This window comes from Acromyrmex echinatior, chromosome 2, assembly GCF_024713525.1.
Source record: "Acromyrmex echinatior isolate Ae372 chromosome 2, ASM2471352v2, whole genome shotgun sequence".
Taxonomy (NCBI): Eukaryota; Metazoa; Arthropoda; class Insecta; order Hymenoptera; family Formicidae; genus Acromyrmex; species Acromyrmex echinatior.
Genome location: NC_141853.1, coordinates 15837600 through 15859924, shown reverse-complemented (window position 1 = coordinate 15859924; position 22325 = coordinate 15837600). Strand labels below are relative to the sequence as shown.

General features: G+C 34.1%; 2 protein-coding genes across 6 annotated transcripts in view; both read left to right on the top strand.

Annotated features, from left to right (window-relative positions):
* pnt (ETS transcription factor pointed) overlaps positions 1-19202 on the top strand; it is a 130277-nt gene extending 111075 nt beyond the window's left edge. For all 5 annotated transcript variants that reach the window (XM_011065395.2, XM_011065396.2, XM_011065394.2 and 2 more), the window contains 5 exons: positions 12657-12857; positions 14091-14402; positions 14639-14914; positions 16306-16606; positions 16847-19202. In XM_011065395.2, coding sequence (XP_011063697.1) covers positions 12657-12857; positions 14091-14402; positions 14639-14914; positions 16306-16606; positions 16847-16910 — 1154 coding nt within the window. In that variant the 3' untranslated portion in view covers positions 16911-19202. The remainder of the gene's footprint in view (positions 1-12656; positions 12858-14090; positions 14403-14638; positions 14915-16305; positions 16607-16846) is intronic.
* Positions 19203-19303: 101 nt separating this feature from the next.
* Positions 19304-22325, top strand: part of LOC105151638 (uncharacterized) — a 5343-nt gene continuing 2321 nt past the window's right edge. The window contains exons 1-4 of the mRNA XM_087403696.1: positions 19304-20552; positions 21046-21309; positions 21604-21765; positions 21844-22325. The exon at positions 21844-22325 is cut by the window's right edge and continues 665 nt beyond it. Of these exons, the coding sequence (XP_087259822.1) occupies positions 20469-20552; positions 21046-21309; positions 21604-21765; positions 21844-22325 (992 nt within the window). The 5' untranslated portion in view covers positions 19304-20468. The remainder of the gene's footprint in view (positions 20553-21045; positions 21310-21603; positions 21766-21843) is intronic.

The window sequence follows — 22325 nt, the reverse complement described above, 5'->3', positions numbered from 1 at the left end:
AAAATATTCAACATAAAATTTTTCAAAACATGATGCATCTGTCAAAATTCAAGTTAAGTAATATGAGAACCGCATTTTCCTTATAAAAAATCGCGAATTAGATGTTGTCCATCAATTGACGATTGCGAAATCCGAGTCAAAGGAAAAAGTGTCGACGAATACAGACGTAATACAACGGAATACCGGCAACGCGATGACGACGACGACGACGACGACGACGACGACGACGACGACGACGATGATGATGATGATGACGGCAACGGTGGCAGCAGGTGGTTGAGGCTTCGAGGGGGCGTTTTGCGATCTCCCTTCCTCTCACTGTGATCGCCTCCCCCCTTCCTCCCCCCTCCCGACCCTCGCAGCCCCCGGTCTCCCCCTTGTCCACCCCCTTGAGCAAGCGGCCAGGTTTTCTATCTCGTGCCCCTCCACTCAACAGCAGCCCCACTCGGCAGGCTCGTGAACTCCCACCTTCCACCACCATCGTGCGGCACCAATGCGACACCGAGATAGCCGTACTAGACGGTAGAGCCTGTGGCTGTGGGACCCTGCGGGCAGAGGGGGAGGAAAATGCGATGGAGGATGAAAGGGACGAGACGTGGAGCGGTAGGGACGGGGCACCGTAGAGCGGAAACGGCGCGACGCTTCGTCACAGTGACACGCGCGCTCGCGTCAAGTGGAGGAGTGCGACTTGCGCGCGAGGAGTTGGACGTAAGAGAGGCCAATCTCCTGCGATCGCGTCTGCTCGACGTCGACGTCGACGTCTCTCTGCCGATAGTGCCGACCGTTCAGCCTCCGTTCCGAAGTGACGAGGCGTAATTTTACGACGATGATACCTCGCCATTGAAAGCCATCACTCGCGGATGGATTCGCGAATCGCGGGAAAGCCGATTGAACGAGGAGCACTCGCGAGAGCGAATTCGCGATTGTGAATCGTTGCTTGAAGGATATTCTCGAGAGATTCGACTTGAGTCTCGATCCTGAGTCTCCTTGTGCGAAACTGTACGCGCAGTGGGTGATTGAAGGATATCTTTTTAATTGAAAGAGTTTCAAATCAGTTCATTTCTAGAATAGAATACGTGGGGATACAAAGCTAGGGAATTTAATTTGATCTTGATTGTGGAACTGAATGCAGTGTAATTAGTAATCAGTGAGGAATACCTGGAAAACCAAACTCAGTTCTGTGAGCGGATCTGAACGTGGTGAATGATTGAGGGAATTATCTGGGAGGATATCAATCTCGGGTCTGTCAGTGGAGAACCGAGCGTGGTATAATCAGGAGGACATTTTGAAAATTAAAGCTAATTGTGGAACTATGAGCACAGTGAACTAATCAGTTAATTGGAGAATACGACTTTGTTCCGATTGAGGAATCGAGTGTCGTGAACGAAGGTGGGATACCTGAGCACTACTAAACTCAGCTGCGTGCAGCTGAGTCAACGAAAAAGGAGAGAGAACCGATGCGGCCGTTTGGGGAGACACCTGTTGCATCGTTCCACGGCTAAGCGGCAAAATTCCCTACGCGAGAGAGAATTCGGATTTTTCTTTTTGTAGTAACGGAGAGAGAGAGAGAGAGAGAGAGAGAAAGAAAAAGAAAAAGAAAGAAAGAAATTGTCCATTGATCATCAAAGTCTCTCGCTTCCCCCCCAAAGATTCTCGTCGACGTGCCACGCCGCTTCGGAGAGTCTATGCCGTCCACGAGTGGAATACAGCAAGAAATCGTACGACGCGACCGCGTGGAAGATCGAGAGGACCGCCGTCGCCGCCGTCGTCGTCATCGTCGTTATTGTCGTCGTCGTCGTGATTGCGACGACTGTGTAACAACGTCGTGCTATCATGCGCAACGTCCCGATGGACGGAGTCAACGACGTGTCATAAAACTGCAGGCGGAATAATCCGGATGCTCGCGCGCTCGTCGTCGTCGAGGAGTGACCAACGTCGTCGTCGCGCGGGACAATCGAAGGCGACGTCACGGCGGGCGTCGTGAGCGTCGGGACGTCGCGGCCTTCGGGGCAGGCGCCGGGCATAATAGTCGACGCGTATGCGAACGGCGGCGACATCAGCGCGTTAACGACCGGCAGCGGCAGCGGCAGCAACAGCAACAGCAGAAGCAGCAGCAGCGGCAGCGGCAACGTTAACGCCGTCGCGTCTTCGGAAATGGTGCTCCAGATGCTGGACACGCTGATGACAGGCCACGAACCGTTCTACGCCGATTATCCCGCGTACCAGGAGGCGGAGCCTCTCACCGGCCATCATCCACATCATCAACATTCCCATCAGCACGCGATTACTCGCAGCAATACCAGCGTGGTGCCGCCGGTCTCCTTGGACGCGACCACCCACACGCCAGGTATCTACCTTGCGGATTTTGACTCCCAACATTTTCAAGTCGGCGTAAGAGTATTTAGCGGAAGGTATTTAATCACGGATTTTGGACGACAAACAGCATCGCAACAAGATACTTTGTGAAGAAAGTATAACATTGATTTAAAAAAATTAAACGATGACAAGATTTATATATGAATCTATTTTTAATAAAACTATACGTCATTTACGCATTTAATCGCAGATTTCAATTAAAGTCTAAAGTGTATGAAAAAAATCGACTGATTATTTACTAATAGGGTTATATATTATATTAATTACGAAGGAAAATAAATTTGAGTAAATACATTTTTTTTCCTAAAGCGATTAATTTTTGAAGCGTAATTATTTTATGTCATATTTTCATGTAATATAACAACAATATTATTATCTTTCGCAACCACTTCGCGGATTTAAATTCAAATAAAATCCAGCGGTTAAAATGTATGTCTGGAATAGAAATTATCGCGCTTTATATTTGGACGCCGAATAAATTCAGCCAAAATGTTAATCGATATCTATTATTTAAGCGGCTTTGTGGTTTCAGTCTGGCGATATTATCGAGCGATTGCCCCTCACTATGAGGTCAAATGTCGGAGCATACGTATAAGGAGACAGAATTATTTGTGCAAATTATACGGCGACTCAGACAATACTAAAGTTCTTACAGTTTTCAACCTTCTAAATGATGAGACTATTGATATCTATTAATTTTGGTTCGAGCAGTTTTAGTCGGAGAATTTCTAGTCGGACAAAATAATAACTCTCTAATAATAATAGAATAGAATTTTTTCAAAATTATATTCGAGGATTCATTGTGAATTCCACGAAATTTTGCAAAGATTATTCTGTAGTAATTAAAAATTACTAAAATTAATAAAAAAACCAAATAATTAAAATGACTTCTTATTATCATATTAAAAAAAATTTGTTAGATTTAAAATTGAAAATAAAATCACTACGCAGCGATTAAAATCGATCTCTCAGAAAAAATTTCTGATCATGAAATTAAAAATATTCTTGATAGTATTTCTTGTCATAATACAAAATAAAACAATAATCATAGCAAAAATAAAACAATAATCTTACATTTAAAATAAATTTTTATTCGATGCCATAACGTGCAACGATACTAATACCACATATTTGATATCCAAGAAACAGATATCCAAGATCATTTCATTCTCGATTTAAGAATTTTCTATTTAAGAGTAAAATATTCCTCTATTATCAATGAGTATGATGATTGTCCTTATATAATATTGATCTCATTTTATAGTACATCGAAGAGTAACAGAGAATTGGATTCGGAAATATTTTTTATGCGGACAAAATGACGTATTTTTTTACACAGCAAAATGATATTTATAAGTTCGTCCGACATCGTCTTGGATTAAACATTAGGTCATGGCCGATTGTAGTGTTAGTTCGGAATTCATTACCAACACAGCAAAAATATACTTGTCATACATAACAAGAATATACTTTGCTCGTTGTTTTTACAATACAAGAAATCTTCCCATAAATCATCAATTAAAAGTTCTAAAAATCAAGTCCTTTATTTCTAAAAAGGAAAATAATAATAAGAGATTTTGATATCTTTATTATCCACGTTGCAGCTTAATTTGGCAAATTAGCAAAGCAAACCTCTTCTTTTGATATTCTTGCGAGTCTCTCGACAAAAACGATCTCGGCAGAGTTGATCCTGCGATTTGTGCGATTTATTCTACGACGGACTGATATATCACAATTATAACATTCGGCTATCTGCATAATGGTCCGTAACTATATCGTTACTTCGAACGTAAGGATCTTTTGTTCGCGATGCACATCCCTCGTCCTTCCCCGTTAAGGTGTGGCCCTCGTTAAGCCAGCAATAAAGCGTATCGCGCAAGGTCTCGGCGGCACACGCTTGGGAGCTCAAGTTACACGCTTCGGATGCGTCGAATTGCAGCAGGCCTGGAGATAAAAACCGCATCAATGTTATACCTTTTAAACGACACGAAGATATCGGTGCCACGGTTCATAAAGCTAATTAACTCAACCTCGCTGTCGTTCTGTCACGCCAATTTCTCTTATTCACGTGATAAGCGGCAACGAAATGCGATCGTAAACTGCGCAATTTATATTCGAATCTTCAATAATTACTGCAGGTTTATTTATATTCTTTTATTATTCAGATTTATTTATATTCTTTTATTATTCAGATTTATTTCTTTTATTATTCAGAAGCAGTGAATTTTTAATCGCTTGAATATATTAATTAATTAATTACTGAAATTGTTAAAATCTCTTTGAGAGGTTTTGATATATCATACATTTATTTAATCGTGGAAGAAATTAAGTATTCATGATCGATCGAATATCTAAAGCCTATCAAAATTCACGCACATGTTTAGAAATTATAATTTTTTATGATTTTTTAGCCATTCTAATTCTATATCCGAACGTTCGTCGTATCGTCCTAGTATGATTCTTAGATCATTAATCATTGACGAGGAGAACAACTCTCATTTATGACGACATCTGGGAAAAAAGTAGAGTTCTGCTTTGAAAAGACGCAATTAAGTAGTATTTATATTCTATATTACAGTACATTAGTTATTTAAATATAACGAGTATATCAACAGTCACGTCTTGAAAATTGTATCTTTAAACAAATTTTGAATATCATATTAGGTGTTGGAATTAATTCGTAGCGTTTTACAAGTGATGGGAAGTACTTTCATTAATGTATTTTTTAATGCTCATGTGAAATAAATAACATTCTTTCATTAAAAAACGCTACGAATTAATTCCAACACCTAATAATTTCCCTAACTTAAAAGTACAATAATAAAAGGAAATAGAAGGGCTCGAATTAATAAGCGCTGTTCAAAATGCGCTAATTATTCAAAAATATCTCTCAATATTTATAAATTGAAAATTTATTGAAGAGACGGAAGAACAATGATAATCGTTAAACGATAATATAATTCATACATTTTGGTTAATCGTCTAACCTTTCTCAGCGGTAATAGTAGACACAAAAATTACATACTTTGTGTTCCTACACTGAGAAAAAAATATGTAGTCAATTTTAATAAATATTTAGTTCAATACTGCCAACTAAATATTTACTTACAGTAAATAAATATTTGTTTAGTAAAAAAAAAATGGTTGTTGAATCAAATTAACATTTCTTGTACCAAATAAATATATCTTTATATTTAATAAATATTTAGTTGGCAAGTATTCAACTGAATATTTATTAAAATTGACTATATTTTTTTTCAGTGTATGCACACGAAAAATGATTCCAGAAAGAATTTAAACTCTGGAACGTCCTCTTCGTCCATATGAATTAACAATTCCTGCCAGTTTACTTGGTCTTTGTTAACACTAACTTTTTTTTTCTTCTATCCGATTCTTCGATCTCGTTATTTTTCTTAATACCGATAATTAATGATCTAGAAGCGGTTGGAGCGAGCGACGCTTCTCTTCTCGTAACGCGCGCGATTATATAGATGCCTTCGCGTGTGCACGTACACAGAATGTACTCGCACACAGACGTACTCGCGGGGTAGGTAGAGTGTGGGAGAGTTCGCAGGTCACCGGTCTAACGAACAATGCGCGATTTCGTTGTGCCGTCGTCGTGGACGACTTTTTTACGAGCCATGCTCATCACGCGTCTTCTTCCCTGTGCATTCTGCGTGTCTGTGCGACACGCATACTCGCGTATGCGTGTGTACGTGTGTTTCGAGTAAAAGGAACGATTCACGACCACGACAGGTATAAAACTCGTAGACTTGGAGAACGCCGCGTCAGGAGAAAGAGTGGCGTCGTTTCGCCGCGGTCTTTATATATTGTTGTGCATACGCGATAGGTAGATGGAGATAAAGCCAACACGGTCGTTACTTTCGTTTTAACGCGATTGTGAGTTCGTTAACATTTTCCCGCTGGCGTATTGTTCTAACGGCGTCGTTATTTTTATAAGAAAAGCCATCGGGTTTTCTCGTGAAGCCTCGTATACGTGAGGAGACCGCATTACAAAATCCATTACACGTTGCTATTAGCTAAACAGAATACGTGTTTTTTTTTTAATTTTGCATCACGTTGAATTCGTTATTATTCAAATTTATTCACACAAATCGGAATAGTAAATAATTCCTTCTCACACGATTAAGTCTTATCACGGACTCAACGCATGTTTTCTAAATGTGCGTAAAAAGCATTAATTTTCTTTTTTTAATTAAAGAAATAATATTCATTTGTGATATTTTAAAACGTGCTGTTATATTTTATAACTCATTGAGTTCATTGATATTATAGACACAGAATCAGGCGCATAAAAATAAGAATGACAAGTCTTCATTCATAAATATAGAAGAGAGAGACTCACGTTATGTTTATTATGTTCAACTTTCTTTCTCAAAATCATTTTTTTGACTTAACGTCAACTCCAAGTATCTTTTATCGTGAAAGATCCTAACAAAATCAGAGACTTTTCAAATGAGTCCAAGATTTTGGATATGTGACTCCAAGTGGTGGATCTCGCCTAACGAGACAAGAGTCCCGGATCCTGATGTGGGTCGCAGCCGCGAGTTCTTCGGTCGAAGATAATAACCTTCTGGCGAGTGAAGAACATTCGTGAAGCAGGTTTTAATTTTCAAGAGGCCGCCGGGCTGCGACGGTCTCTCTTTTTTCTTCTCTTTCTCTCTCTCTCTCTCTCTCTCTCTCTCTCTCTCTCTCTCTCTCTCTCTCTCTCTCTCTCTCTCTCTCTTTCTTTCTCTAGTAGCCTGCCTTAGCAGACAGCAGCTGTGTACGCCGACCGGGCGTTTCATTCGATTTGGCACGTGCCACGAGGCTGCCGCCGTCGCCGTCGCTGTCGCTGCTCCTGTTACTGGCCGCCGCCGCCTTCATTGCTCACCGTTACTGCCGCCTATGCGGCCGATGGTTCTGGCAGTCCTCGGCACCTGTTTCACAGCTGATATGCGGCTGCTGTTACTTTTGCCCGCCCGATATACCATAGCCCGACTGTGCATCGTCCCTTTACGTCCCCGCTTTCTCGCAACGGCTTCCCCCTGCTTCGAGATACACTCCTCGAGACGTCGTAGCTGCTGAAATTTCCTCGTCCGTTGATCTATTAATTAACGAACGTTTAGTTTGTGTCATTGAGTTGGGTAGAAGGAGCATTTACATTTATTTAGATGAGAAACATATTTTAGAAAAAGGAAATATTTTCAAGACTTTATAATCATTTGATTATTTTTAGTTTAATTTAGAAATTTTGTAATTTAGTAATTGGCTGTTTTGTATTTGTTTGAATAGAAAACGTTTTAAACATTTACAAAGATACCGAAATGTATTTTTTCGTAATAATATCAATTTATTCATTAAAGAGCAATTCAAATTACACAATTATTGAAATGTTAAACTTCGAAAATCAATTCGTCATTACACGTCATTTCTTGTTACAAGGATAACAAGTTAAACGTACATGTAATTATGTTAACAATTTATAACCGTTCTTATCAGTCTTAGCTTATGAAAATAACTGTCACAAATGATTATGCCTTTAAAAATAGCTACTTCATTAGGCCAATTGGTCGGGAAATTGTGTTAATTGTAATATTTGTAATATAACTGTGTACGCAACAATTGTAGTTGCAAAACAATAATAATAGTAACTTGTAATTGCAATCGTTATTTTTCGATAAGGAGAGAGTAAACTTTTTTTTATTTAAAAGCTTTTTGTTAAAAAATTTTTAACGTACTTGGTCCTTATTCAATTGGTCCAATATGCATTTTTAGGCGTACTATATCTGAAATTCTAAACGGTGACTGGTTTTAGTAGAAAAACAGAGAGAGAAAGAGAGAGAAAGCCATGCTCCTGTGTGTGCAGCGTGAGGGCCAGCTTCAGGCTGCACTCCCACGCTCATCGTCCATGAAACACGGGGTGCGAGGTGCAGCTACTACACGCGAGCCTCGCAGGTGTACTTAGAATATGCAGGGTCTGTCCCTACGGCCCTATTAACGACGCCACGGTCGCCACATGGACACGGGAATTATGGGAAAGCAGGAGGGGCTTCGCGAGTAATTATTTCTACGGGAAAGCGCGCTCAAGACGCTCGGCAATGCAATAATCGTCGTCAGGCGAATTCTCGGTATCTTTTGGGTAGTTGCGTATATACGTCAGCTATCACATTTGAACGTGATTGTGCAACAAAAAGCAACTAGACTTTTGATATATCGAGTCGCAAGATTAAATTCCCAAATGATATATAATCCTCGGTTGTATCATATGAAATCTTTTATAGATCTTTCCTCCTACAATCTTTTAGATTTAGATCAAAAAAGTACGAAAAACGTTGCTATAATACGGAGTTTTTGCAATAAATGGATCCAGATATGGTGAACGCTAAAGTCACGTTATCCTTTTTTCAATTACTTGTTAAGAAGATAATATGACCTCGATAAATTAAGCAAAAATGATACGATTATACAATAAATCTTTTAATTTTAATGAATTTTAACATAGAATAATATAGATTCATATTTTTCGTAATTTATATACATTATTTTCATAATTTTTTATAACATCAGTAACTGAATAAAATCTTATGATACTTCCTGAAAGCACATGTAATATTCTAATAGCCATCTGTTCTTTCATTCTTTCATTATTAACACTGTTATTTAAATTCGATTTTATCTATAACATATTTTTTTAAGTATAATGTTCGTTGGAAACTAATCTTAAAGCTGGTTCTGCGGGTTTTTTCCCTCTCCCCGTTCGTAATTACGTTCAATTAAACACAGCTAAGCAAAATTAACGATACGTGGCCGGTGCGACACTTGTGTGGCGGGTCTCACCTGTTTTTTTCTTCGTTATTAAAACGTAAGTGTGGGAATGTGGGGTGGCGACGCGTCACATGCGCGATAGAACGCTGTCGTTTTGACATAAAGGTTGGTGAATTATGATAATTCGTCGCAGTCTCTTACCCGCATTTCATGTTCGCGTTTTACGTATTACGAACAAAAGATTAATTCTAGCGGGTGTGTTAATCGCATCGACTAAACTGTTTATACCATGTAAATGTGAAGGTAGAAAGAGAGATATGTAACAAGCATAGCAAGGCCCAACAGACCTAATAATCCTGGCAAACCACCTGGCTTCGCCTTAACAGATAAAACATGTTGAGCGTCACCTGCTGCTTATTGACGCTGCATAAATCCTAGATAAATTGAAATTAATGATTCCATTTGTTACAACGTTCTGTACCAAAGAATTCGAGCAACCTCGCGTTTTATTTAATTTAATTTGTATTTAATAACAAAGCAACTAATAGATTACAAAGCAACTGATAGATTTTCAGTTAAAAACTTATATCTTTTAAGTTACCCGCGTTTTCGCTTGTTTCAATTTATTTTGTGTTCTTGAATATAATAGCGAACGTTTATCTTAAGAACTGGATTGTTTGTCAAAGTGGCGGTTAAATTTACTCATTATCCGTCATTATTTTGTGGCTTTATTTTTGTTCTTGTCATTGTTATATTTAATTTTCCAATTGACTGCATTTAGACTGGCATTAAAATAATTAGCGTGAAACATAAGAAGCTCGAGTAGCGAATACGCGATAAGACAGGTTACTCGACCAACTTCCGATTGCCTTCTTATGTTATTAAATAAACTCCTGGTTTCTCTTATCTTTTTTCAGGGTTTGAAATTTTTTAAATATTCGAAACACATTCTAGAACTTACAAAATAAAATAATCTCATTGTCAAAATAATTATGTTTGAAAGCGATTTCTTCGAAATTACATGAATTAAGAAGCTATATATAGAAATTTCTCTTTGTGTACGTAGATAAGTTTTAAGATAAATTTTGTACTGAAAAAGGTCTGATAATAGTTACCAATGTTAAATGAAATAATTCCAATCAAATGTTCGGTTAATATAACAAAAAATTATTTTATTTTTCTAAATATATAGTAAGTATTATCAAACGCTTGATTATATTATTACGTTTAGTAACACTTACTAAATATATATAGTTAGACAAATTATTTTTGCTTTTATTAACATTTGATTGAAATTGTTTTAGTCAACATTGGTAGCTATTACCAGACTATTTTTAATATATAATGTATAATATAATGCATTCAATTTTCGCGCGCATGTACCAATCACCTTTATATTACAAAGTTTTATAATTTATATAATTCATTATTTATAATTACCATCGCGACGTATAATATAACAATGGATAAATATCTGCCTTTTTTATATAGGGTAACTCTCGAATATATGCCGCACCTATCAAAAAGTTAATTTATTAAATATTATTTACTAAATACGTATTATTTACTTTACGTTTAAAGTAAACGAACTATATCGGTAAAAACTTTGTACTGTCTACTATTATGAAAAAAATATTAGAAATCTGAAATATTTATATTTCGTATTAAAAAATGAACTTTTTTAAACTCTTGCATTTTTGCAGTATATTCCATAGGGGTGAGAAATATGGCTACTTATAGGGGGAGAGGGAATATGTATGGGTCATGAAAAATTTACAAATAATGCATATAAATAAGACGCATATGAATGCATATAAATGACACAATAACTTATAAAATGCGTTTATAAAGTTTTATTAAGAAATAAAAATGATAAATGTGTATGAAGTAATAAATAATACGTGTAAATTACTTAAATTACTTAAATTACATATAAATTACTTAAGTCTTGAAGTCCAAGTCTCAAGTGTCACGCCGTGGAAGTTCTCATTCTGAGGCTAACGCGCATCGTAACAATTCGTTAATTCGGCGATCGTAGTATCATAATGCGACGGCGATTCGAACGCCGCACGAGCGCGGAACTTCAACTTCAGCCTCGCGTAATATTCGAACTCTCTCTCGCGCGATCGTAGAACGGAAGTCGAGGATAGGCGGAGTTCGTTCGGACCAATCATCGAGATACGCACCGCCCACGTGTCAGCGGTGGTTCCTCCCTGCGGAGTGTTGGACTGCTACGAAGCGAGATGCGCGCTGACGCAGCATCGTCCCTTCTCCCTTATTCGCGGACGTCGCGATATTTCTGTGATGATTTTGATGAAAATAAAAAAAGTGAGAAAAAAGTAAAGAGGTATATAGTAAGACAAGGTATTAGAAAGACTTTGAAGGAATGCTGAGAAAATAGGATATTATTCAGAATACTGATAAGATTTAGAGTATCATTCACTTCAAGATCAATACAGATTATATAAAAAAAAAAAATAATATAACAAACATTATATTTTTGAATAGCGCTTTTTTAATTTTCAATCTGATTTAGAACTGATAGGAATATAATTGTAATCGTAAGCGTTGCAATATCCACGAATTATTTTTTTAATATCAGGATTGTAATAAGTACACTGAGAGAAATGATTTTGTTGTAGGAATAAATCGAAGATAAACAAATGTGTTATTTATTAAGATAACGATTAATTAGTTATTGCAAATATATATTAATTATTTATCATTTGTCATTGTAACAAATAATCAACAATATTGTTAGTCGTTTGAATCTCAAATCAGAAGATAAGAAATTCACTAAACGAATATTTTCTCTATATTTGACTATGATTGATCAGTTTCCTTTGACTTAAGACTTTCATGATCGTCTACAATTTTTATGTAGACCTAAAGTCTATTCAAAAGGTAGGTTTCAAAGCGTTTCCGAACGCAGTTTGCTTCTATTCTTGGGAAAATTTACTGTAGAGAAAACCTATAAGAAGTAAAGATAAATTTGAACACTTTGACTTTAAACTTTTCTTAAAGTAACTTTAAAACTTAGAATAATTGAAAGAAATTAACCCGCTGTGATCGTAATTATATTAAAGTCATCTTTTAAAAATTTTAGGCTATTTTGGCTTATTCTTTTACATACTTTAAATTATCTCAAAATTTTTTAAATAAATTCTTAATTACTTTTGAACTTCGTTAAAAATTGATCTTCCCAAGAGTATTAATAATTTGTTGGTATAGCAGACTAGCAACAATCACAACAAATCAATTTATTGTCACATATTTACAAGTCATTTTCAAAAGTACTGATGGCTTGTTAAATTAACAAAATCCTTTCTCTCAGTGCAGTAATAGACAAATTAATTAATTCTCTATCTTTTTGTGCATTTTACAGACAGATACATAGATATATATTGAAAATAAATGAACCGAATTTGATATGTTTGATAATTAGATTGACTAATTTTTTTGTCATATTTATTAAAACGTTGTAATGTTGAATTATTTCTTTCAATTTGCAGGCGGCTACAATCACCTGCGCAGTCCCGTGTGCCAAGACGAAAGTCAAAGAGACGAAACGTCGCCTCCACCTCACAGCCATAGCACTCAACCACCGACCTCTCACTCTAGTACCCCTAACAGTAATAACAACAATAACAATAACAACAATGCCAACAACGCGTACATTCATCTAAGGAATTTAAATCAGCTCAAAACGGAATGTAAGTTTCTCACTTATGTCTAGTATTACGTGTGCATATTTCGTTTTTTAAGTTTCTGTAGAATTTATTGGAAACGTTTTTACAATCTTTCATTCACAATACACATTTATCCTAAATAAATCATGAAACATAGACATAATATTAAACCCCAGAAGTATCTTTCTTTTTAACAGATGACATATACAGTATAATAGCGCGAGACTATTTTTTTATAAAATTTGCTTATTGACATTTTTTATATGTATTTTATGCTCTCTGACTAAATTATATTGTTAATTTTTCTGAACACAACGACTATATTAAAATTACTTTTAAAATAATATATAATTTATATCTTTGCTCATTCTTACTGTTACGTACTTTGTCACGGTGGTTTGAGGATTTTGGATACATCTTGATACGAGTAGGGATGAATTCGTAAAAACACTTTCGTGCAACTCCGGAATCCGAATGACCACTATATCTATTAGCTCTATTGGCCGAGACGAAACACCAAAGTTCAAATTATTGTAACAGACGCTAGTCAGAGTTTCACGAGTAACACATTACATTTTCACTCGAGATTTTGGCAACCAACATAATTTTCCTCTCTCTCTCTCTCTCTCGTGATATAGTTAACGCATGGGTATGATATATTATATTTGACTACCAGCCTCGCGATAACATCGTTATTATAACTGACGGACGGTCTCTCTTTGGAATTCGCAAATAAATTATTCTTCATAGTGAAGAACAAAATTTTTTATTGCTACAACGTGAAGTTCCCGTTTCCATTCCTGGTCAACTATTGATGCAGTAACGGACGATCGGCTGTGGAATAATTCCATTCCAACAGATGGATCGTAGTAGCAAAATAGTTGCCCACGCAACACTTACACATAAAATTGTAATTTAATTCCTATTAAAATATCGTGCAATTTCAAACATTACTCCTATAGCAAAGGATCACATTCACAATAGAGTCACAATAATTAAAAAGAAAATATGATGTCATTGTGAGATTGTAACAAAATAACATATGTTACAAAGACATTCACATATCACCATAACATTGCTGTGACATCATATTTGTGATAAAGCGGACATTTGCACGTCATCATAACGTAACCATGATTGTTGTGATATAACTATGACGTTTTTTGCTATGAGTTATTCTTATTATTTTTATTAAATTTCATCAGTTAAAAAAGAATTACCCAAGAAGTATAATTCGTAAAAATAAAAAAATTCTAGCGAACTACAGCAATCACCACATAGCTGAGCATCTTCAAGGCGGTGGCGGTGGCCTGAGCAGCGGTGGCGAGCTCGCGGGTGCAGGTAGTAACGAGAGCGATTTGAGAGTCAGCGCGACTGCCACGACGGAGAGTTACATGACGCCGGCGCATTATTCAGGATACGACGAGGCGTCCGAGTATCACAGTTTGTCACAAGATCACCAGGCACCGCATCCGTACAATTTGGACAACTCGCCAGACTTTTACGGCGCTAGCGGAATTCACATTGAGCCCAAATATCAGCCATCACCGTTCAAGAACTATCCTCGAGGTTTGTAGAACTGAGATCACAATGAAAAAAGAAATTTCTAAAGACTATAATATAGCCTTATATACAGACTATAATCTTTAGAAATTTGTTGTGTGTGTTGTATGTATAATCAATATATCTAATATTTGAATAGTATGTGTATATCTAACCAAGTTAGTTTCTTATTTTTTCACAGCACGTTTATACTTTTAACTGGAAGCACATTAATGAAATGACATTTTTTTCTTACTTGACAGGACGCTACCACGAGGGTTACAGCGAGAGCGGCGGATACGGGCAGTACGATGCAACGCCGTTCCAAACGGTTCCCGGAAGCGGAAGCGGTGCTGGAGGCGGCGGCGTCGGCGGTGACCAATGGAGTGTCGGGCTTGGGGATCATCTGCCTCATCATCCCGCATTTCTTGCGGGACTTGGTCCACGAGATTCCTCCAATCCTCATCATCCCACATCTATCGCCAATAATGCAGACCAAAAGCCGTTACTGCAGAGTTCAATGCTCACCGGTTATCCAGGTAAATTCAATTTGATAACATAGTTTGCTAATAGATTTTTCTTCTACATTTTTTTATTTATTTTGAAAGGTTGGTCACGAGCGGTTATAGTACAAAAATTATCTTTGATACGGATTATCTTTAAATTACTTCGGATTACTTAAGATCATCTAATACTACCTCAAATTATTTCTCAGATTATCTAATACTACCTCATATTATCCAAGATTATCTTAGAGGATTTAAAATTATGTCACATATTTTTTGAGATTACCCGAGATTTTTCCAAATTTACTTTTCATCTAAGATTATCTTATACGAGTACATAAAGTATTATTTCTTCAAATCATTGTATTATAGAATATCTTTAGACCACTATGATAAATATCCTCAAGAACATTGATTTTAGATTTTTACTGCTTAAGAAAAAAAAACGCAATTTTATAAAACAAATATTTATTGTATACAGACACAAAAATATAAAAATTTCGCAAACAGAATATGTATTATATGTATAGCTAGTAACAAGTTCGACTACTCATACTTTAAGATTTTTTAATACTAACAAAACAATATTTAATTTAATATAAATATTAGTAGATTATTTTATAAAATAAAAAATATTTAAAAAAAATATCAATAGTAACACAGATTCTTTGTTAAACGATATCACAACGTGGTGAAACTAAACTGAGACTGAACAGATAATTTGAGACTAATAATTTGAGATAATTTGAATAATCTAATCTAATAAAGAAATCCTAAGTAATCTAAGGGTAATATATCAAATATCTGAGATTACTTTAAGAATATTTAGAATTATCTATAAATTATTTGATATATTATTCTTAGATTACTTAGAATTTCCTATTAGATTACCTAAAATTATCTGAGAATGTTAAAGATTTAGATTTACGAATTACTTTGGATTACCCAAAATTTCGTTTGGATTGCCACTGAATTCTTATAGCTCTTGTACAAAAATTACCTCCATGACCAACTCCCCGATTTATTTTTAGTATCATTTGGAGATTTTCTGTCTTCTAAAAGAGAGAGAGAGAACATTTATTTACCGTCAATTACTTTGGCATTAAATTTATGATTCGGAGATATTTTGTTTTTAATGTTTTTATCACAGTGAAATATTTTCCCGTTCAAAATTTCTCATATATGTTACATATGTTTATATGAGGTAATCATTCTGAGAATCAAATCGATATCTTTTGCTTGATTATTTAACGTATGCTCTAGTAGTGAATTATTCAAAGCAATTCTTTACATTCTTTTTTATGGATAAATTTTTAACCATTAAACATTTTATCATATTTTATTAGAAAGTTGTTTTACTGTTTAAATATGTATTTTGATATTAAGAGGATCTTAATAAAATATATCAAATGACATATTTTTAGGTGGCGGCCCACCATGCTTCACTGGATCAGGTCCGATTCAACTATGGCAATTTTTGCTAGAGCTTTTAACTGACAAAGCGTGTCAAGGTTTCATTTCGTGGACCGGCGACGGCTGGGAATTCAAACTGACCGATCCGGACGAGGTTGCACGCCGCTGGGGTATTCGCAAGAACAAACCCAAGATGAACTACGAGAAGTTGAGCCGAGGCTTACGCTATTATTACGATAAGAATATTATACATAAAACTGCTGGCAAGCGATACGTATATCGCTTTGTATGCGACTTACAAAGTCTACTAGGGTAATTATAAACACATATATATTGCAATTGTTTTAAATAAACTTTTAAATAAACTTTTAAGCAAAAATTTTAAATAAACTTTATACATTGACAAATTTAAGCACATCATTCTTGCTAAATGACGTATTTTAATTTACTTTTTATATTTTTACAATTTTAAAATAACATTCAATATATTAATTTTCATTTAAAATTGAAGATATAATATTAATTATTATATTTTTTTTTCTATTCTTACAGATACAGTCCTGATGAGATACACGCAATGGTAGACTTGAAGCCGGAGAAGAAGGAAGAAGACTGAGTTTTTTGTTAATGAACATGTGTTTTAGGACTGTATCACACAGATAAACGAAATGTAATAATACAAATTCTCGCATTGAACATGCAAGAACGAAGGAAAATGTAAGGACGAAGTATCCGTACGATGAAATCGCTATGAAATAAGTATATTCAGATGCAGAAGACTGTGATAGTCCGTCTTCTTTATTCAGATATGAACAAAAATCGAATCGGTCGTATGTACCAAAGACAGGGTCTGCATACCATTGGTGCCTAAAGTTGAATAAATCGCGAATTTGTTTTTAAGAGTGATTGATTTATCACAGCAGATTTTAGAGGATATTTATAGGAATAACTCGTCAATTTATACATATATATATATATAAATATATTTTTAATGTTACATGATTTTTCAACGCTATACTAGCGTCAAGATACTTGGTGATGCCGCTAAATTATTTATGTCTCATCATTTTAATATGTGTGTTATATCTCGTTGATAGATGACTCGATATGTGATTGTTATTACAATAATTTTACAATAAACTCATTACAATATGCTATATAGCGAGCTTCTCAATTCGACACTTATGCTTTTTTGAATATGTATAGATTTTAATTTAGAAATTAAATTTAAACTATATATTCTTCCAAGCTCGCTTCTCTAAAAGAAGAAACATATATTTTATATTATTTCTTAATTATTAAATATGTCTAGTATGTGCTCGCGATATATTAAATATATTTAATATGTCCAATTGTAATAAGAACTCTCTGTTACTGATGTAATCCGAAGAAAAAGTGTAAATTGGGAAAAACGTTGCTAATGAAAAGAGTATGCTGTTAATTTTTTATATAATTTTTTTATAAAAATATTTACGGACTTGCTTTTGTTCGCTAAGATACTTTCTTTGAGAAATTGTACATTTATATTTTTAAACACAACGTAAATAAATCATTTATTTAATGAAGAAAAGGAAAGGGGTATGTGCAACCAGTGTTTCATAATAATTAATTGAAATACAGAAAATAAATTAATTTATGTTTTCTTTTAAAATTATTCACATGTATTATTAAAAGAATGTACTTCTATTTTTAGTAAAATTTTTTTTATTATAACAAAATGTTTATGAAATCTTATAAAACATCACAATTATCATGTTTTTACAAAAATTATATACATATTTTTTCCTAAGACATATTTAAATATTTGATAAATTTATTGGGTCAGACTTAAATTATTTTTTTTACTCGTGAAACACTGGGTAATGCAATTGTATCAAATTTATAGCGATATATATTTATAACGATATAGCTACATATGTATGTATCAAGACACGGTAGTGTCTCGCGTGCGTCCGCGATATGATACGGACAGCGAGATAGACAATATCTATATACATGTATATCGCTATAGTTATATATATACATATATATATATAACTATTTTACATAATTTGCGTACATGATTAATGTTTTTATCATTGGAAATATTATATGAATTATAAATGATGCAGATGATTAATAGCATAAATTAACGAATTGAAATACAAGTTATTTACTTCATATTTTCCACGTGTCTTAAATCTAATATATATACATATATACATGTAATATATTATATAATATATAATTATACTAATATAATTATATATAATATATAATTATAATCGGCATTATGTATGTATATATATGTATGTGTGTATATATATTATATATATATATATATAATATATATATATATATATATAATGTATATATATATATATATATATATGTACGCATTGTATGTATAACTTAAACTATTTTTATATCCGCTGTGTTTGTTAAGTTTCCAAGTACCAAAATAATTTAAACTACAAAATGATAAGAAATACCATGATGTCTCTTTAGATCATAATTAACAGTATACTAATTTCAAAGACCGTTCGCAAGTTTATTATGCGGATTGTTATAGAAAGATATAAAATTGCTAGCGACTTTATCGAGGTCTCCCATTAAAGCTATCAGGATTCTTCGCGGTAATCGTTACGATTAAAGTTTCTCCTAGTTGTGTCGTTCGCCCGAATGTTAAATAAATTATATTAATAAATACTCTTAGCGCATCCCGAACGCGGGGTGAAGGAACCGTGTAAAGCTAATCGAATGTTAATACTAAGTTGTCACGTTCTTGGCACTTGTTATTAAAGAAGAAAGAAAGAGCCATACTTCTTTTTCCAGGATTATATACATAGCATTTTGAAAGAGATGAATACAGGAACTTTTTAGTAGATGCAATAAGAAAAAAAAGAATAAAGAGATTTTTATAAATACATTCGCGATTGATCACCGCTTATTTTTTCCCTCCACTTAACTTTTTTACTAAATTGGAAACAATGAGATTACTTTCGCGTCACTTTTGCACCATGATGCGGAAATCCGATTATGAGATCCATCCGCATTGCAAATCACAACATCGGACCTGTTTGTTCCGTTGGCATTTTAAAGATTATAGTTTATTACGTACACATTTTACATATTTATATATCTAATCTTTTTATGTAGAGAATTTCCATTTATACATATAATATATTCATTTATATATATTATTAGGTCTATCCGGAAAGTATCCGATCTTGTGTTTTCAATGTTTTTCACCCAATTTTCAGTATTTTCTCGAAATTTTCAACATTTTTTAAGGGCAATGCTTACACAACCACGATATCATTTTTTTCTTCCTTCTCGTAGATTTCAGATTAAATTGAATCTCGATCAGTACCATGATGACATAAACTGTGAGAAAATCTGCCGTGCCGCTTGACGGGAGCCAAGCTCATGAAGATTCCTCTAAATGGTGAATACCCGTTTTCTACAATACCCAGGTAATATGCATACAAAGATATATCCATAGAATGGATTCTTTCCGGACACTGGTCAGACTTCATATCAGTATATTCATTTACTACATATTTTCATATATTTGCATTATTATTCTCTTTATATGTATACTAGAATTTCAGAGGATCATTTGCTTTTGTTTGCTGCGCACAGCGTTTTTTAAGCAATCTTTCTGCTGTTGCGCGACAAAGTTTTGGAATGACATACTGCGTATTCCAAATTCGTTGTGCCACATCTCTGCGTGATTTTAAAGACAAACTGTATAGTTATCTGCTAAGTACAAGTTCATAACTTTTTTTGCGTCATATAATTTTGTGCTTGTTGTCTGCTCGTCTATTCTCGCCTTTTTTTTATATTTTATTTTGTTTTTGTCTTTATTATTTTTTTTTATATTTTTTTTTATATTTCATTTTATCTATTTCCACTATTATTATATTATTTAATTTTGTATAATTTCTTGGCGCTTGAGAGAACTAGTTTCTATGTTTAATAAATATGTTTAATAAATAATATAAATAACGATATTTATCTATCTATCTATCTATATCTTTGTTTTTTAAGGTAATGGGAGAAATGTAAAAAGTGTAGATAAGAAGTGTTGTGATTCTCAACGCCATGATGAAAATTTCTCTTGAAACAAAAAACTGCGTGCTTTCGTTATTCACTTTCTGACTTAGTTTCTCGTTACGGAGCTGCAAGAATAATGCAGAATAACTCAGAACAATCGACTGTGCAAACGTTAATGATGTCAAATATCGCGTCTTTCGAACGATGCGTCATAAAATTGGTATGCTATTTCACACAATTATATTCCTATTATCCGCGAATCGTTTATTATGTATATACTAACGCAAGTAACATAAAAAGTTATATCATTAATACTAAAAAAATAATTTACATAAGAATATACGTTTCTGTTTTTCTGACGTTATTCGTAAATTCTACGCGTTTTCAAATATGGCTATTGCGTTTAAAAAATATTAGATTCTAAATACATTCATTTTAGAATCTATTATCTGCGCAGTTTAATAATTTAAATTATTTAATTAGATATTACATATTTTTAATTTAATTTTCAAATGATATTTTCTGATTTATTTATTACGGCATTAACTGCGTTTTTAATTATCAAATTTTACATTTTAATTCACTGTGTTGTTATAAAAGAAAAGTAGAAATTTTATCTCAGCACAATATCTAATATATGTATGTAATTATCATATTTTTATTAAGTAAATTAAGGAACGAATAATGGCGTAAAACTGGATAAAACATTATAGGTAGCGAATTCTTTGAACGCACACGCCGCGGCAATCGCAATAAGAATTCACGCGACAAAACGCGAAATTCAAGTTATCGATAATGGCGTCGGAATATCGAAAGACATGCTCAAACATATCGCGAAATATAACGCAGAAGCCATAGGCGATCAGCAACAGATATGCGAACTGCTTGAATCAAATAATCTGGCAGATATTCGTCGTTTGGCTGATCGTCTTACGATTACTTCAAGGCATCAACATTCTGAAGAGACGTTCATGAAGGTATTACTTGTAGTTGTTAACGTGTTATTAAATTATTTGGCAATATGAATGAAAATAATTAATATAAAAATATAGAGCACACTCCTGTTGCTCTTGTCATTAAGTATATATTTTTAAATAAAATTGTAAAATCAAGATAAATTAATTTCACATCAATCAATTTATTATTAGTATTTTTAATTATAAACTTATTATTTAAATTAAATATAAATTTAATTTAATTAAGATTTTAAAAGATGGCTATATTATTTGCGATTTTCAAGAGTGATTCTTTTTTATTTATTTTCGTTAAAGGCATTCGAGATGGAATCTTCATTCAATTTGAAGCAAGTAGAGCAGAGACCTTCGTGTGGCACAACGGTGTCCATTTACGGTTTTCACGAAATGCCTCACAAAAAGTGGGACACATCTATCATTTGTTTTCTTATCGCGGCTATAGCTGTTACAAAATTAGAAGTATGATTTAATTTATAGTAGTGGTTATTAATTACGATAATTTATCTCATGATATATTTTTTATATTGATACAATCAGGTATCATTTTCGATTAGAGACGATGAACGGAAGAAGGTTGTTCTGAGAATTGCGAAACCGCACAACTCGATTGAAGTCCTGAGAACACTGGTTGGGAAGGATCTGCCATTGAATCATGTATGGTCGATACAATGCGGTTCTGAACGTAACAGCAATTATCACGGTTATGTGGGATTATCTGATAAAAACGCGATGCAGTGGATATTTTTAAATCACAGACTGATCTATTGCCCTCTCATTCTGAAGTTGATTAAAATTGTTTTCGAAGAGAAGCTAAATTTGTTTTCCGATCAGAAATCTAATGCGCGCGATCCATACGACGAAAATGTGTTTATCTTATTCTTTCTTACGTTCTCACAGAAGGAATTCACGCGCGAAAATGGAAAAATCATGTTTCATGATATGCAAAAGGTATTGAATACTGTTAAAAATTGTGCCTTCCAATGTCTCGCAGATAAAGCTACAGTTTCTGTCATTACTCC